Here is an 18,847-nt window from a genome sequence, read left to right as displayed (position 1 = left end):
GAGGAGGGAGGGAGAGAGACAAAGACATACAGAGAGAGAGGAGAACATAAAGGTGAGTGGATAGGGAGTTGAGAATCTGAGAAGAGTTGTGGGAGGGAAAAAGCATGAATACATTTTTAGAGGAAAAACAAAAAAAGCATGGGTGAGAGGCTAAGACATGACCTGAATAGGATTAAAGGAAAACACTAAAACTTGAACTCTGTTTAAAGAGGTTTGCTACCTTAGCCATGAAAACAGGGTTAGAAAACACAGCAGGTGCAAAACCAATGAAGTCACAGATGCATTCAAATGTTGGATGAGAAGGCAAATTATCTATATCTAAAACCAAGACAAACAAAATAAAATAAACAAAATAAAATCTCAGTTTCACAATGGAAGATGAAGCCGTAAGCAGTGGGTGGCTGGAAGTATGCCTCTAAAGGCTGGGCACAGATTTTCCTGGCCCTTTCCTTTTTGTTTCTATGAGGTGAAGGGCTTATTCCTCCATGTGTTCCTGCTTTCACACTTTTGTTCCCAACTTGGGCCAAATATCCACATGCTGAGCCCTCCAAAACTGTGAGCCAAAGCAGGCCATTCTTCCCCTAAGTCATTCTGCCAGTTACTTGGTCACATCTTGGCAAACCAGTAACAATACAGTGTTTATTTTAATGTTACTAGAAATATAGAAATTTATCATTAATTTCTAACTAAAGGATATTTGTGAAAAGAATTTAAAAGATTTTTGCAAGTTTAAGAGAAACCAGGGCAACTAGAGGCAATTTTCCTCAACCCTCTTCAAGACATTCTCCAATAGATTAATACAACTTTAAATGATACTTAGGTAGTTACTTCTGGAGGGGAGTCCTGACACCCTGCCAAGCATCCTACAATGGACAGAACATCCCTTCTAATGAATTGTTCCTGAATACCTGTAGGATAGCATTGTGAAATCATGGTATACATTCTTGGTCCTCCTCACTGTTAAAAACAAAATTTTCTAGGTCTGTCCAGTGTTGGCAGCAACAGATACCAGGAGTCAGAGTATTCAAGGTTACTTCTTTCATCCAAAATAAACCACAACCCTTTGAGAAACTGCTGATGAAGTAGTGCTCAGGGAACAGGATGACCTCTTGTGAAAGAGAATTTGACTTTATGGAAGGCTGAGAAGAGTGTGTCAAAGCCACGCTGATGCTATGCCCTAGAGGTGGTTTGGTTTGTGCCCTCAAAACCTCATGCTGATGTTAAATGCCACATAGGGAGATTAAGAGGTGGGAGCATGTAGGATGAGTGGTTAGAGCTTTGTCATCAGAGTGGGTTACCCCGTGTGTGCCATCCATGGCTTAGGAGAACATTAACTTCGAGAGTTACATCAGGAGACGGTCTTCTGTAACATCCAGTTTTCTGGGTCTTGGTTTAGCTCCTTGTCTCAACTTGTGTCCTTCATTGCCTCAGGACTCAGAAACGAAGAAGAAACTAGGTGTGTTCCCTCAACTGGGACCATAATCATGGGCTAGAAATAGATCCCTTTCCCTCGTAACTCACCCAGACTGTGTATTATGTTGTTAGCAACAGAAAGACACTGGCTGAAGATGATTTACATAAATTCAAATGACTAAAACACATTGAATATATAAACTCCATGATAATATAAAAAGGAACAAGTGAGAGAAAGACACAAAAATCATGGGAAAACTCTAGAAATTTCTAGCATGCACATTGTTTGCCTTGAAAATTGATAATTAAATTTAAAAAAATTTCCCAGCTCAAGATTTCCATTATAACTTGTATTTAAAAATAGCAAATTTCCTTTTGGAAGAAAGAAACATGAAAATGATTTATAGGAGATAAAATCAGAAAGGATAATAAAAGTAGAAAACCATCCTTGCAGTCTCTAAAGAAATAACCTCCACTTGGGATGCCTAAAAAGACCACCAAAACACTCATCCATCTTACAGTTGTGTGTCTTTGTGGGGCCACCTCTTCATAGGCGTCAACCAAACACACAGAGTGAATGTGAGTGCACCCAAGAGACTCCAGCTGTCTTCCATGAAGGTCAATATTAAAATTGTTTATATACTTGTAAAACAATGCCATTCTTCTTTTGGTTTATGAAAATATCCTAATTTCATTTAAGAATAACAAGTAATGAGTATAGTTTTCTGTGAATGTATCCTGCCACAGATTCATGAAACTTGTATAAAAATTATATTAATAATCAGAGACACTTATAATCACAATTTCATTTGCCATTCTTGTCATTGAATTTTCTGACTTAGAAAATTAATACCTGATGGGGTTATTATTATTAAAACAGGGAAGGCAAAGTTTTGAAATCTACATTATCACAGGGCTGGAGAGATGGTTAAGGGTGACCCCTCTTCTGGAGGATCAGAGGTGGGTTCCCAACATCCACACTGGTGGCTCTAAACCACCTGTCAGTTCAGCTTCAGGGAGTTGCTGCCTTCTGCTGAGCCCCCAGGCACTGCACACTCCTGTCATACAGTGGGATGGTTATACATATATATATGTCTGTAATTTGTGAGTTGCCAGAGACACGAGGGTGCTGGGTTCTAAACTGTCCTGTGGTTGTGTACCAGGTGTTTTAAGCACTGAGCCATTGTTCTTATCCTGTAAGATTAGTTTTCATTTCTAATATGGTCAACATTCTGCACAATCTGTATACACACAAGATCTTTGGGGGTCTGAGTCATTTTAAAGTTCCTGGGACACCCTAAGTCCCATTGCTCTTCTAAATATGATTTTTATATAGTCCTTACGCTTACTTCTGCTATCCAAATTTCAGTTTCTCCCACTGATTAGGTCCATGGCCTCAAATAACTCATTTAATCTCCTATGTTTTCATTTTCTTATCTAGAAAAATAGCAATTCAATGTATAATGACGTAAATAAAGCCTGCAACACCTCAGCAGACACAGTTCAAATGTTCACTAGTTAGTAATTCTGATGGTTCAATAAGCAAATACTTACTTCCTGTCTACTACGTGCCTGTATAATGCTATTGGAAAATATGCCAGAAGTTTATTTTCTATAACCACTGAATGCTTTTCCTGGGTTTGGTTATTATCTTCTTCAGAAACCTTATTTAATGAGTTAAACATTGACTTTCTGTTCACCAGATTTATTGTCAAACTAAAAAGTGAAAACATCACATTCATCACAGTCAAATAGATTTCCACTCAAATTCAGTTCAATCAGTATCTACCCCTTAAGAAAATGATCTGTTCTGTCTATTTTCTGTATGCAGTGTAGAGATGAAGAGAAATGTTACATATGGCCTCTATATTGAGGAAAGGAGTTAAATGAGAGAGAGACTATCACAATGACTGATATGTAGCATAAGCAATAAATTATGACGTGATTTCCAGCAGTTTGTTTGGGGTCACCTTCTGCTCTTTCTGGCTCCCAGTGTAGATTTCTTATTTCATCACTGAGGCTTGGGCCTTACTGTTTTATTTCTCTTATCTAAATTTGCCTTTTAACCTCATCCAGTTCTTTTTTCTGACATTAATTCTTGTTTCTGAGATGCTGTTCTCATTTATAGCAATCTGAAGGTTATTCTTCATGTTTTCCATCTGTTTCTGCCATCTAATGCATTTTAAATATGCCCTTCTAAGATCTAACGCTCTGATTACTGGAAAGAGAGTTAAAATCATCATCTGCTGATATGCCACAGGGAAGAACATGGAAGGAGAGACTGAAGGTCACCCAAACCTGTCACCTTTCAGTTCATGCATTGGAGCTGGCACCCAGAACAAGTTGAATGAGAGGGAAATGCTAGGAAGAGACACTAGACAAGCAAGAACAAGGTACCTCTTGATATGATGAGACTCAGCCATTGTTGCTCAAGGAAGCCTGTGAGGCTGCCAGGGAGGATAGCAGTAGCTGCCAGGGAAAACAAACAGTAGCAGAATGTGAAAGTGAGGCTACCAGAGGAGCTGGAGGCCACAGTCTATCAGCAGAAGCAGAGAGCATGGGCATGGGATGGGGTTGAGGAGAGGAATGACATGTTCTAATGTCTGTTTAAATAGCATCACTTTGTCATCTAAGATGGGAACAGAACCTGGAAGCAAGGATAGAGATGAGACACCATTTCAAGCTGTCACCATGAGCCCTAAGTATAATGATGGGAGATTGCAGCAAAGTGGTCAGTTGGTTAGTTAGAACAAATGGAGGCTTTGAACACATGCTGAGTGAGGACGGGTCATTTACAGAAATCTATTTAGTAACACATGCAGGCATTTTATATTTTATTTAGCAGTTAGCCCTCTGTGGAGGAGGGGAAAGGAGGGGAGGGGATTGGTAATAGGGAAAGATCCTTAGTTAAGATACCAGTTTTAAATATCTCCTCCCACTTAGGCAATTTTTCCTTCTAAATATTCAGTTATTCAATCTGTACTTTCCTTGATGTCAATGAGTTTTCATTATGAATGGTGATAAACACTAGACACTAGCAGATGGGCAAGAAAATTATAATAGGAGACAAGTCTCTGGCTCCTGCCTCAGCTCTGCCACTCCCTCAGCTGTTTGCCGGGTAAACTTCCTGGCATGTAGGAAGTATTTAATAAATGTAACTCTTGTTACATTTTGTCATAACCTAACTGTTGAGACTCTTAGGCAGATTAACAATCTAGAACGTATGTTTACAAGTGTTTAAGGGTGTAACCATGGGCACTTGGCCTTTATATATCTTGGGGAATTACACCCAGGTACTTTTGCTTTTCAAAGCCTTCTCTTTATAACAAAAATGGCTCCCAATGGGGAGTTAATTTCTTTTTTTCTATCAAAAATCTTATGTTTATCTCCAAGCCATATTGTGTGTGCTGTTGGCCCAGCATTTGCCACTCCTCTGGGAAGGCTGCCATCATAGAAAATGTTAGCATCATAGATGTCCTTCTACCAAGGACAACACAAAGCTTGTCTTTAAAAGCTATTTTAAGCAGGATGGTGGTGGTATACACCTTTAATCCCAGAACTTGGGAGGCAGAGGCTGGCAGATCTCTGTGAGTTCAAGGCCAAACTGGTTTACAGATCAAGTTCCAGGATAGGCTCCAAAGCTACACAGAGAAAACCTGTCTCAAAAAATAAAGCCATTTTTAAGCACTTTGCAAATAAGATATATATGACTGTGTGTGGTGAGAGGGTCTTCAGCATCTTACACTCCTTAACATTCTACTCTTTCTCCTGCACCTTTTGTTTAAGATTGACAGCAGTAGCTCCTGTAAGATCCTGAGCTGCTCACTGCAATGGATAACTTCTCTGAAGGAAGCAGTCAATGCAATTCCATGTCATGTGACCTGTAATCTCAACTTGAAATCTCTTTTTGCATCACTCCAGCAACTCACTTTTGGTTTTGCAGTCATTCCATAAACTACTCCTTATACTTATAAGGGAAGCAATGCTTATAAGGGAAGCAATGACTATTGAAACTATATCTTTAGCTTTATTAATTCATCAACTATCCCCTTATATTTCTTTATTGAAACAGGCAGCATACAGTTGGGAAAACTGGGGCCCAACGAGCAGGAATGCAAATGCATTTGGTCCCAGCTGCACACACCATGACCAAACATCAGTGGAAAACTTCTTGACTCTTGGACAGTCTAGGAAGGCAAGACTGGTAGATTGACAAACTGAAGTTTGCTGCATTTTCTCTGCTTAACTTGACTTTGCTCTTCATTTTTGAGATAGGCGATAGCTCAAACCATTGAGGATTACATTCTTTCTGAGTTAACAATAGCATAAGATCCATTGTTACATAGCTCTAATGGCTCCTAACTTCTGCTTCAATAAAGAAATACATGGGAATACAAGGATGGAAGTCTAATGACCACCTTTTGCTTATGGAAGATGAAATGAATGTTCTCTTCCATGCTCTCTCTTATTTGGGAAACTTGACTGACATGAGTCCTGGCCCACTTATTTCTGAAGTGGGAATGGTGAACCCTGTTGAAGGGTTGTTGTGGAGGATGAAAGACATAATCCAAGTATTCAGCATGGTTTCTACCATACAAAGACAGTATGCTAACCATCTGTGCTTTCTATTTCTACTGACTGCTCTCCAAGTCTCCCCACCAAACAAGTGCTGTTTGTAAATCGCCACTTCTGCATGCACTAAGTCTCTTTAGCACTGAGGACTGTGTCTTCTACAGAAGAGACACTACCCAGTAGACACAGAGGGTGAGTTCTCCTGGAGGGAGAACTTTATATGGAGGAAAAGAGAGCCTGCTTCACAGTCTACCAAGCAAGAGCAGAAGAGTTCCTTCATTTATAAAATTAGTGATAACCATCATTTATTCTATGTTGTCTACATAATCTTCTATGTCTACATAATCTTTTAAGTTGTTTGTTGGTTGTGAGACAGTAGGGAAAAGGAAAAGTCTATGTATGTTTGCCTGAGGACAATATGATTATACTGTATATATGCCCCAAGAAAAATGGTGACTAACGAAAAAATGTCAAGGAAAGAGAGTACCACTACTTGGGAGTGTTTAGGAGCTGTGACTTTGTTGGAATAAGTGTGTCACTGGGGGTGGGCTTTGGGATTTCAAATGCACAAGACAGACCCATTGTCTCCCTCTTCCTGCTGCCTTTGGCTTCAGATGTAGAACCCTCAACTACCATGTCTGCCTGTGTACCACTGTGCTCCCCACCATGACACAAATGAACTAAACCTCTGAACTGTAAGCCAGTTCCATACAAGAGTTGCTGTGGTCATACAGAAGCAAGCACACACAGGACTTAAGTTTTATCAATAATATTTTAATCTTTTTAAAGTACATTGCACTGTCATGTTCCTTGGGCAGTGAGAAGAAAATTCAGGACTCAGTGGTCCCAGCAGGAGCACAGCCTCCATGGTTAGCATGGATGTCTGTGAGTATTGCTTTCCTCAGTACAGTGCTGTTAATGATGTACAGGTTCCAAAGGGCCATTAAGAATAACAAAACATATACCACCCAATGCTAATTTTCTACCTCCTCCTTACTTCAGTATGTCATAGTGCTAGTCATGCTCATTGGTCTTCAGAGTTAGACAGAATAACCTCCAGCTTGAGAAGAAATTGGCTGTAGAGTTTGGAAATGAAGTCCAATGAATTACTACACATTTATTTTTAGGGTAATGGGAAGGCTGCCAAAGGGCGAACTCTTTCTGAGAGCACATTAAACCAAATATAATGATTGGTGAATTATCTTCTCAAGAGCCCAAATGCTAATGACGTAAATAATAGTGGGGAAGATTGTTGGGTAATTTTGTGGACTGCAGAAGATAAAGTATTACTGAACTTTAAAGGCAGAGAAAATACAGCTTATGCGGTTGTTAGTGGATACACTTCTATCACTCATTTCTCTTTATGATACCGCATTGAGGAAAAAATCAATTGTAAGTCAGTCTTATTTAAAAGATCAATTATTTTTATCAGTTGAAAGAAACATTTTCTTAATAAAAAGCAATTCCACTTGTCCTGTTTCCATGGTTCTTCTCTAATTCAGCAATTTTCTAAATGTCCTTATACTGATAAGGGGTCAGTGTTTTAAATAGTCAAGTGCATGAATAAATCATTATATACGTAATTAGTTATGAACATGTCTCGGTGGTATATCCTTTTCTGAATGTCACTGCTAGTACCTTGGTATGACACATACTCAGTAAGCTAGTGCATGAGCTAAAGTGCTTCCAATAATCAATTCATGATTAATTAAAATGTTATTACAAAACAATTACAAATACATCCATGCTATATGGTCTCGAGTCTTATAAATAATGCAATTCAATTATGTTATAGTATTTGCTCAATCATACCACAATGAATGTCTATACTATCAATGTTGTCACTTAGTAAAACATTCAAATAATGAGAATGTAGCATAATTACTTATGACAACCATTTCATACAGCAAAATATTTATTTACTTAATGTGTAGTGCACACAAAGTAAGCCAATAACAACTGCTTCCTTCTCCTACAAGACCTGCTTGCTGGCCTGCACTAGTAGAATTGGGGGTTGTTTTTCTTTTTCATCTCTTTAATAGACATTTTATGATTTCTGCCCATTTCCTGGTTCCTCCTGTCCCTGTCAATGTCTTGGTAAAGGAGTGTAATAGGCTTTGCAACCACTTAGCTTAAGAAAGGCCATTTCTCCTCACTCCATTCTCTATTTCCTGATTGTTTTTCCCCTCTCTCTTCTTTCTTCAGTGTAAAACCAGTTGTCCTAGGTGACTGTCTCCCATTCTTAATGTGTGTGCAGAACTATCAGAACAACCTCCCAGCACCTGGTATGTCTTTTCTTTGGGGTTCTTCACCAAATGTGAAGTTAATGTGATGAATATCTTCCTACTACACATTACTGTTCACTGCAGCTTTATATTCTCTTAATATTTTTGTTTAGCATTCTAGATGTGTCTTCACTTGACAAACATGTTTGACAGTGTTTCCTCTTATGAGAAAGGAAGCGCTGTGGTTGAGGGCTGAGATCTGGAGCACACCATCAGGTTTGGATCCTGTCTTTACCACTTCCTAACTGTCATGAAGGCATCTTGGCTCCCTCCTGAGTAAGGACAGAATAACAGCTTGCCTCTATGTGAGGATGAGGTGAGTCCAGTAGAGCCTGCGACACTTAGTGACTGGGATGTAGGAAACACTTTGCGATGCCAGGGTTATATTCAAACCCTTAGCTCAGTTAACTGACCTGCCATTCCCTTTCTGGTCTCACTGGCTTATACACAGACAGCCCTCTGCCTCGAACTAACTCACAATCCAGCTCTATTGTGATTTCTACCCAGCCACTAGAGTTCTGGCTATCTCTCATTTCTGGAAACATCTATCTACTCACTTGTGTTTGCTCACTGATTCCCAATTCACCAAAACCTTGCCTAACTCTCTGCCTTCCCTGTGTGTGTGCACCTCACAGGTCTCCTCAAACTTAGAAATCTCTTTGCACTTTAGCCAACTGAGACCCACATGTTCCCTGAAGCCTCCCTTTATTATTCTAGAACCTGCAATTTCCAGCTCACAGGCCAGCAAGATGGTTAGGTAGTTCAAGTGCTTTATGTGCAAGCCTGACAGTGTGAGTCCCACAGGAAACCATATAAATCTAAATTTACTTAGTGTTTATCCAGGTGCTTAATGAGAATCTGTATCGAAATGTTTTATTTTTGTATATGGTAACTCTTCAGCTATATTATAAGCTTCTTCATGGTGAAACTGCCACCAAGGGAGCTCTTTGGATACCATATATATAAATTCATTCCATCTGCACCTTAAAAATTATCCTCTATTATTACCCCCATTTTGTTTCCAAGACAGAGGGAAATGAAGTCATAGAAAATACCTTCACCATAAATCTAAATATAGGAAGTATATAATAATTGCTACATGAACACGAGAAACAGCTAATGCTTACCCAGACTTGTGTCTTTGAGACATGCTTATCTGTAAAACAGAAATAGGCTAGAATAATTGACCTTTGGTGATCCCAAACAGGGCTGCTCAATTGTAAGTTTATACTACTCAAGGATACTGTAGAATACAGGGGATCCTATCATGAAAGGAGTAGTCAAGACTCCACTAACAAGACTGGAAAGTTAAGGCCCTCTTGCTTGGCCCAGATGTGCTGTTATATGGTGCCACAGTGAACCTAGGGGTCTTTGAAGTTGAATGCATTCAATATCATTTAAATGATTTATGAAGAAAAACCTTCTAAAGGTGAACAAAAGACATGTATTGTCATGCAGAGCCCCTCTGGAAGCCCCTAAATATTAATGCCCCAGTTCCTCCTTGACTGCTCTTAGTGGTAGGCTGTTAAACTCATACCCCCAGGAAGCAGGGAGAGCAGAGAGCTGACGTGCAATCCTCAGCCTCTGCCCACAGGTGACCTTGGCACTCTGTGTCAACTTGTTAGAAAATACCTTTATCTCCTGCATCAAAATGTGACTTGATCTTTAAATGTATTCTTATCATCAAATGCAAACATGTTTGACTTGGTGTTTACTGAGGTGAAGGAATTTTAAAATGTTTCTATGGAAGGTAACTAAGATGTTCTTTAAAAATGTGCAAGTTTTACTTAAAGCAAGATAGTCCTGGGGAAACTGTGTTACTGTGAAGTTCAGATTGTCTATTTATTCCAAGCAATGACTCCTGCCCTCTTATATACATAAGGCTATGCTAAACAAAAAAGCAAACTTTTGTTTAGAATTACTATATACATATCAATATATATTTACAGAAAAGACAGAGAATTTGCAATTGTATCTGAGATTCTCTCTCTTTATATGTATATATATATATATACATATATATATATATATATATATATATATAGTAACCACACTCTGAACATGTAGCAATGTATGCTCATCTATATAAATTGCACAGATATGTAACTTTAATTACTGTAAGTTTTCTTTTGCTGAAAAACACAGTGTTCCATTTATGCGGTAGACACATATGAACATAGAGTAAAGCTGTGTATTGAGAGGAGAGAATCTCCGAATGCCACCATAGTCCCCAGTGTCAGGACTTGAGTGTACTGTTGAAAGTATGAGTCACTGCACAAAGTTGTAATAGTGAACCACATCCACTCTTAGCTGATGTAGGCAGCACATGCTGTTAAAACAGCATGGCATTTTCAGGTGTTCTTAGAAACAAGGAATTATTAAAATGTATCAAGTATTGGGTGATCTCCATGACAATGAAATGGGGAGGAAGAATGACTGAGAGCCTGCCTACCTTCCATTGCCCTCTTAAAGAAGACCTTGCAGCTTCCACAGGTGAGCACACCATAGTGACAGCCAGATGCTTCATCCCCACAGATTAAACAGATCTTCTGAGGTAAGGAATCAAAGCCGTACTGTGGGCTCTGGCTGGCTTCCGAATCTGGCCTTGAAATGCAAAACAGGCTCCATTTAGTTTTAGGTTCATTTCCAAAACTGGCATTGATGACACCACAGATCTGTTACATACAATCATATTATTTATTTGTTTTTGGTTTGTGTGTTTTGATAAATATCTCATATAGCCAGGTTGGCTTTATATTTGCTACTTTCCAGAAACTGGCCATGAATTCATGAACTTTCAGCCCCCAGCTTCTAAGTGCTGGGAATAGAGGCATTTGCCACCATGCCCAGTTTATTAGGTGCTTGGAACAGAACTCTGGGTTTAGTGTATGATAGGTAAGTACCTTTCTAAGAATGGAGCCACATCCCCAGCCCAGGACCACACACACACACACACACACACACACACACACACACACACACATTCAAAGTCAGGTGGGCTAAACTTGCTACTTGATATCATAAACTACCTATGATGGATTCTTTGGACATACAAATTATGAGCCATTCGTTAATAGTAAAAGAAGAGCCAGAGCATCCTTCCACGTTCAAAAAAGTCTAGACATTCTCATTTAAAAAGAGCTCCTTGTACAGAAGTGGATGAAATATGACATCCTTCCTGAGAGCTCGGTCACAACAAATACCGTTGAGCTTTGGGAGTTAAAGTCAACTTAGCAGTGGTTCCGCTTTGAAAACACAGCCCTGCAACGATTGATTGCTCCAACATATAAATAGAGAGGTTATTTTAAGGTATTGTTAACACGCTGACTTTATTTTACCTAGTCACCGCACAAAAGACTACAAACTCGAGCATTTTTTTTTCTTTTCATGTTCTATTACTTCAGTTTGTGAAGTTAATTTTTTAAAACCATGTATGAGCACAGTAGGGGTGTCTGAAACAACACAAGGATGCACACTACCCTTGAGTTTAAACCCACTGTCCAAACACTTCCCTCATGCAGTGTTCTTCACTCTTGAGAGTCCTAGGAAAATTAGGCCAGGGACCTGCCCACATCCCTAAGGTGTTTCTGCTTTCAATTCTGAAGCCGCATTTAGGTCCCACCGCCAACCAGAAGAACTGTGCCTTAGTGCCTCAGCCTCTCCAACACACACATACACAACACACACACACACACACACACACACACTATCCAGGCACCCCCATCCTCAGGACAATCAGAGGTCCTAGAGTGACTCCTCAGGGTTTGAACCAGGGAGGTCCTGATTCCGAAAGTTTTCAGACAATGTTTTTTTTTTTTGGGGGGGGGGTGGGGTATGAAACAAAGCTATCTGTATGTCTTTTACACCACCCAGAAAACGTAAGAGGGGAGACTCATGCCATATGAGAGAGGGTGTCTGGGTTGCAAGGCCCAGCCCTCCTGCGGGCATCCTGCTACCTTGAGCTGCTTCAGGGGTGGAGCAGGGCAGGGTGCTCACCTCAAGTAGTTGAGATAGGGCGGGTAGACTTGGGGCAGGCTGTCCTTGATCACTGTGGTCTGGTAGCCCAGCTGAGGGAGCCCATTGAGGCCTAGCGGCGGGTAGATGTTGGGGGCTGCCGAGGCGGCCTGGGGTGCAGGAAGGCTGTCGCGCGGGAGCAGGCAAGAGCCGGCGGCCGAGGGCTTGCAGGGTAGCGGCGGGAACGGGCCCTGCGTGGGCGGCGCGCCCTCTGCTTTGTACAGGATGCACTCCAGCGCGGACCCAGAAGAGGATGCTGGCGACACTGCGGAGCTGCCGGGACCGCCGGCCACCACTGAGTCTCCGGGCCTGGAGGAGTGAGCCCGTGGCGGCGCTGGCGCCAGTGGGAAATCTGGGTAGGAGGCGGCACTGGCTCCCGCCACCAGGTAGGGGCGCGGCGAGCGCGCAGCTGCTTCTGCGCCTTCCTCCTCTTCCTTGATCTTCAAGCCTGGTGGCTGGAAGTCGCCATAAAGAGGAAACGCGTCCTCTTTGGGGTCGCCGTCCTGCGGGTAGGTGCAGTCTGGGAAGTCGCCGCAGGGCACCGGCGTGGATGGTGTGGAGGGCGAGCCTCGAGGCGGGGCAAATGAGCCCTGGGCTGAGGTCCCGGCGTCGTAGCTGTCCCCCTCCAGCAGCTGCCGGGTGCGGGCAGCCAGGAGAGCGTGGTTGAGAGGCAGGATGGGCACGTGGATGAAATCCACCACTGTGGTGGCCAGTGGGGAGCGCCCGGGCGCCACGGAAGCGTCTTGCTCCAAGGAGATTCTGGGAGCAGAAAATCGGGAATCTTCCTTGGGAACCAGGGTGACGCCTCCTGGAGCCGCTGCGGGCGCGCTGGTTGCAACTCCTCCTCCACTGCCCGTGCCTTCTAATGCCCGAGGTTTGCTCTTCAGAAGCGGACCTGCGGAGCCCTCAGTCTCTAGGTCACAGTCCTCCTCCACCTCCACAGCAGATGGCTGCGGAGACGGCTTCACCCCTGCCCCAGGCCAATGAGCACTTCCTGAGGTCGGGAGCAGGAGCTGCCTGGGTGGTGACAGCCCCTTGGGCAGCACCTTCTGCCCCGCTCCTGTGCTGGAGCTGTCGCCAGCCTTGCTCTCTGCCCGGTTCATGAGCGGGGACAGCAACTCCTTGGTAGTAGGGACACCGCGGGGGTCTTCTGGAAGTTCTGATCCAAAGAGACACCAAGATGTGATGACCTCACAGGCTGGAGGGCTGGCGTGGCTCTGCTCGGTATCCGAGGGCGCCAGCAGTGTGTCTAAGACACTATCTAAGAGTCTGCTGTCCTTCTCTGGGGCTGCGGGATTGCTGCCTCCTGCCTCACGAGTGGCTTCGACTCCAGGGAACGCACCCTCCACGTCGGACAGCGATTGCTGGTTCTGTGCTTTTCCTCCTGCGAGCTCCAGACCCTGGCAAGGCCGAGGGAAGAGCAGCCTGTCGTCCAGGGAGATGGGTATAGGCGACACTACAGACGATGCGTCCGACTGCTGGTTCCCCTGGAAGGGACAAGGGTCCAAGCGTCCAAACAAGGGGGACCCGACGTGGGTGGGAGAGGGAGCGGCTCCCGACGCGTGGGGTGCCCGCGGATCCTTTGCCTGCAGTTCAGTCATGACGACCCGAGCTCCCCTTTTCTCCTCCCCTGTCTCCAGGGAGGAGGGAAAAGGGAAAAAGGAGGGGGTGCCCGTGATATAGGGGCAGAGGGAGGGGGAAGTGGGTGTTGAATCGCAGGACCCGTGGGATCTCCACCTCCCGGCTGGGAGGGGCGGTGCTGGTCAGCTCCTGTCCTTACCCTCCACTCAGACGCAGAGGAAGGGTGGCAGTCGCGCTGTCTCGGAGGTGGGGTGAGGGCAGGAAGAAGTAGCTATAGCAAGCTGGTCTCTGAACTGGGAGAGTTCTTCCAAAGAGTTTTGTCGTGTCTGTCCGGGTGCTCCTCAAGAATCTTGCTCTGGAGTGACTGGTGCTGTGAAAAGGGCTCCTGCTGTTTGCGGACTTGTTCCCTTGGTAGAAACATCGGCATCTAAGAAGTTTGCATCGCAGTTCTCACCACTAAAACCCTGGAGCTGGCTGAAGCTCGTTCTTAGTCATCCTCCTGTGGCAGCGACAGCTTCTAAAGCTCCCTAGGTTCTCTTCAGTGCCAGCAGTCTGTAGTTTCAGGTGCCTCCAGGAAAGCACAAGGGAAGCGAGTTCTTTTCGGGCTTGCAGAATCCTCGCACTCACAAATACTACAAAGGCTAAGTGATAGTGACAGTCTAGACTGGCTCCATAGCTTTCTAGCAAGCCTGGCGCTCTAGGAATGCCCGCCCACAGCCCCTCCCTAGCCAATCACCAGCTAGATCCAGAACTCTGGAGTTGGCTTTCTTACCACCCACTAGTCTGGGCTCCACTTGGAGCATCGAAAGCTCTGGGAAGAAACCTCCTAAGCATACCAGATTTTTATACTATCAGTTAGGTATGCCAGTCCCAGTGAGGAGAAAAAAGTACATATACGCTATCAAAAGCAAAATTGTAAGGATTTCAGGGTTTGAAATTTGTAAAGATTCTACAGAGAATGGCATTTGGTTACACTATCTTTTAAAATAAACGTATAGAAAATGATCCCAAATATTTTCATTGTTTTTACATGCATATGTCTCTGTGAGTGTACACCGCATTGTGCTCAGAGACCAGAAGAGAGGGTGGGGGGCCCTCGGAGGTGGAGTTTCAGGTAGTTGTGAGGTGGGTCCTGGGAACTAAGCTGGGGCCCTGTGAAAGAGCAACAAGTGCTCTTGTGCCATATGTGTGTATTACTGACGGTCTGTCTTACCTGCTCCTAAATGTGAGAAACACATTTAAATTATCCTTATGACAAGTGGGTCACACTCTTTCTGATGGCCACCCATGTGACTTATTATAGTAGTGGAAGACAGTTGGAAACACACCTATACCTGTGTGGGGAGTTTGGATGCTGAGTATCATATTTGGCTTGTCCCAATGCATCTCTATATTTTCAGAAAGTTCCCTTCAGCCCTAATTAAATACCCTGTATCATATCTTAAGATCTCCAGTGCAAAGGCTGAACAGTATTTTCTCCTCTCAAAGTTTCTCTACTCTTAAAATAATTTTCATTGAGCTTGTGAACTAGTCATTTGGAAAAATTCCCTTGAGTGTGTCCAGGTCCTATTTATGCTGATGCCTTGCAGTTATTCGCACCCAGGTCTAGAAGATACGTGCAAGACTCCAAATCTCCAGGGCAGGTGGGGCTGTTAGAGGCACAGAGCCTGAATGCCTGAGTCACCAGGGAGCCACTACATATGAGAAATAAATCTCCATTGCATTGGGCCACTGGGTTTGACCATTGACTATCCCAGCAATGAGTTATCACTGACTAATTTAGATGTGAGGGAATTAGGGAGGTAGAAGAGAATTCAAGGAAACAGTTATTTTATATCCTTAAGGCATCAAATGGTAAGATGGAGTGTGGGAACTGCAGTGGGCATTAGGGACAACACATGGAAAAAGCATGGGAAGGAAAAAATGAGGCTAGCAGATGGCCTCCTGTACATGCATATGTATGTATGTATGTATGTATGTATGTATGTATATGTATGTATGATGTATATGGAGAGCCTTGACCACAGACAAAGTGAGATGTATCACTTTTACCTCCCAAAGTGCACTCATGTTCTTTAAAATCCCTTCATATTGTCTTTTCTCACCTCTTCCTTGCAATATCACTGCCCACCCTGGTAACTGGTAATCTGCCTCTGTCATTGTATATTAGGGCTTCTACAGAGTCCTGCCTGGTTTACTAAGTGTTATGTCAAATTATTCTCTATGTCATAGATATAATAGTCTTTTACTAACAAGATTTCCTTTTCAGAATACTTTTAGATTTATAGCAGAACCCAGCAGAGAATAAAGAGTAAGTGTGTGTCCTCTCTGCAGCTTCCTGGACACTGCAGCAGAAGGCATGTTGCCATTAGTGAGTGCAGGCTGCTGCGTGGCTGTTAACTAGGGCCCAGAGTCTATGCAGTTTTCCTTTTTTCTTTCCCAAGATCTCACCCAGGACACCTTGTTTCATTGTTGTAATGGCTTCTGCGACTCCCCTGGGCAATGATGTTGTCTGGTCTCTTGTATTTCATGACCTTGGTAGTTCTGAGAACCCTTGTAGAATGATGACATTCTCTAAGTAGTCAAAGCTCATGGGTTTGGAAAAGAAAGTCAACATTGGCTCGTGCTGTTTACACTACCTTGCATCAAGGGTTCACAATGAACAGTCGGTGTTGGCTTGAGTACCTGTTTGAAGTAGTGTGTCTCAGAGCCCCTCATATGCTTACTGTTTTCACCTTTGGAAGGAAGTCGCTATGAGCTATTTGTGGGAATGTGTGGGTGTAGGAAGTTATGTCTTCTCCCCATTAAGGTAGAGTAACCTACTGGGAGCTTTATTTGTAATTCTGCCTGGGGAGCACCCTTTACCCTTATCATTACTTTACTCTGTCTTCCGTGTATATCACTATGGATACATTTTGTCCCTCAAGATTTTTCAGCTTTGAGTATTGGTGGCTCCACCAGTAGTCCTTGTGTCTGTTGACATATTTCACTGTTACACATGTTCAAGATGGGTGGGTGTGCATTGGACTGCTTTGAGCATGTTTTTGGCTCTTTAGTATTAGATGCTTCTCCAGACTTCTTTTTCATACCACCTGTAGCCTCTTAAAATAAGCCATTTATCTGAAAAATATTATTAACGAAGATTTCCATTTCAGTTTATATAATGTGCTCTACATTAGCCTTTTATGGCTTGTTTGATTTTTTATATAATACTTTGAATTTCACTCTATTATAGCATATATCAATAGTTTGCTCTCTGTGAATGAATGAATGAATTGATTAATATACTATGGTGTGTTTATTTATGCACCTGCTGATAAACAGTTTTATGATTTATAAGTTTTGCTAGAAATGTACTATCAAAATGTGTATACAAGTCTTTGTATACATATGCTTCAATATTTCTTGTATAAATGTTTAGAAATGAAATGGCTAAATACATTCGTGTGTTCTGTGGTCTGCTTGTGATCTCCATGGAATTCGTAGATTGACTCTGTATTGCCAGTGTGACTGTCTTTTGAGGTAGGGCTGTTGGGAGAGCAATGTGCTGTGGACAGCTGCCTGGTCTCTCTTACCCCATGGGGACATTAGTGCAAGATAAATTTCTGTGCATGTAAGCTACACAGGGAATGTGTGACATTTTGTGACCGCAGCCCCAAGGACCAACACAATAGGTGTACACAGAACTGCCAAACCACCTGCCACAGTGGTTGTACCATTTTTCATTTTCCATAAGGTGTTAGAGTTCTAATTATTCCATAACCTGAAAAACAGTTGGTGAATATTTGTAATTTCAGAAAATTTTATAGTGTGTGATGGGATCACAGGGTTCTGGTTTTTCTTTTCCAGTGTTTGTTTTCCAAATATCTTTTCCCACATCTTAAAATGCTGAGAATTAGTGACAGACTTCCTGTATGGAATGGGAAGGGACTCACAAGACCCTGCTCCTAGGGCTATTAGCAGTTCGCAGCTGTTGGATAAAGGACAGTCATTTGGGGTGGGTGTATTGCCATTAGTAAGTTACTCATGATCCAGTGAATGGCGCCACGGTTATGTACCTGTGGGCAGCACCAATTGAGCTCATTGCATATAAAACAAAAGAAGAGACCATGAAGGTTGGAGAGGAGTTTGTTGGAGGTTGCCAGGGAGAGTAAGAGAGGTTTGAAAGAAGAGTTGATGTGTGTATGGATATGATCAAGTACTTTGCATACATGTACAAATTGGTCAAAGGACAAATAAAATATTATTTTAAGACATCTGCAATATATTTTTTAGCTCTTTGATGTGTAGGAGACTGGGGAACACTACCTCCAAGCATGTCCATCATTAATTTCTCTTAACCATGTCTATTGGGCATTATCTTGATTTGTAATTGTTGTATGAGGGCCCAGCCTACTCTAGGAGGCACCATTCTTATTCAGGTGGGCCTAGCCTATGTAAGAAATGTAGCTGAGCACAAGAGTAAGGAACATAAGGTCTGTGGTTTCTGATTCAGTTCCTGCCTTGGTTAGCTTTGATGATGGAGTACAACCCTTAAGATGTAACAAGCCCTTTCCTCCCCAATGTTGCTTTGGGTCAATGTTTTATGAGAGCAACAGAGGAGCAGACTGGGACAAGTACTATCATTTAGTGTTGGGTCTTCTTGTAGGTATTTTTATGCGTCTTGTGACTTGAGGTCATTCCATGATTCGGTCTTTTGCTGTGGACTCCTAATATACCAGGTTTTCTACAAAGCTTTGCCACGGGTTTTGCTTTTAACAGTATTTGTGTAAACTTTGTAGCTTGGTAGTAGTTTCTCTGACTTCTGGCTTTCTGGAAAATTAATTTTCATTGTTATTTCATCCTTTTTATTCCCTTCTTCATGATCTTTTGAACTAGTGGGCTGATTCATAGCTAATCTTAAACCAACATCTTGATGGGCGTCATTAAACCCTTTCTTTTCCTTGTTACATGGCTGGTTATTCAAATTTGTCAAGCCAGGC

The 18,847-nt window shown here is 42.6% G+C and overlaps 1 protein-coding gene across 2 annotated transcripts in view; it reads right to left on the bottom strand.

Annotated features, from left to right (window-relative positions):
• Pgr (progesterone receptor) overlaps positions 1-13,885 on the bottom strand; it is a 54,607-nt gene extending 40,722 nt beyond the window's left edge. For both annotated transcript variants that reach the window (XM_027415153.2, XM_035444537.1), the window contains exons 1-2: positions 12,267-13,885; positions 10,723-10,874 (exon numbers count right to left, since the gene is read on the bottom strand). In XM_027415153.2, the coding sequence (XP_027270954.1) occupies positions 10,723-10,874; positions 12,267-13,885 (1,771 nt within the window). The remainder of the gene's footprint in view (positions 1-10,722; positions 10,875-12,266) is intronic.
• Positions 13,886-18,847: the final 4,962 nt, after the last annotated feature.

This window comes from Cricetulus griseus, chromosome 4 (genome assembly GCF_003668045.3).
Source record: "Cricetulus griseus strain 17A/GY chromosome 4, alternate assembly CriGri-PICRH-1.0, whole genome shotgun sequence".
Taxonomy (NCBI): domain Eukaryota; kingdom Metazoa; phylum Chordata; class Mammalia; order Rodentia; family Cricetidae; genus Cricetulus; species Cricetulus griseus.
Note: the sequence above shows the minus strand (reverse complement) of the source record. Positions and strands in the feature narration are given on the sequence as shown.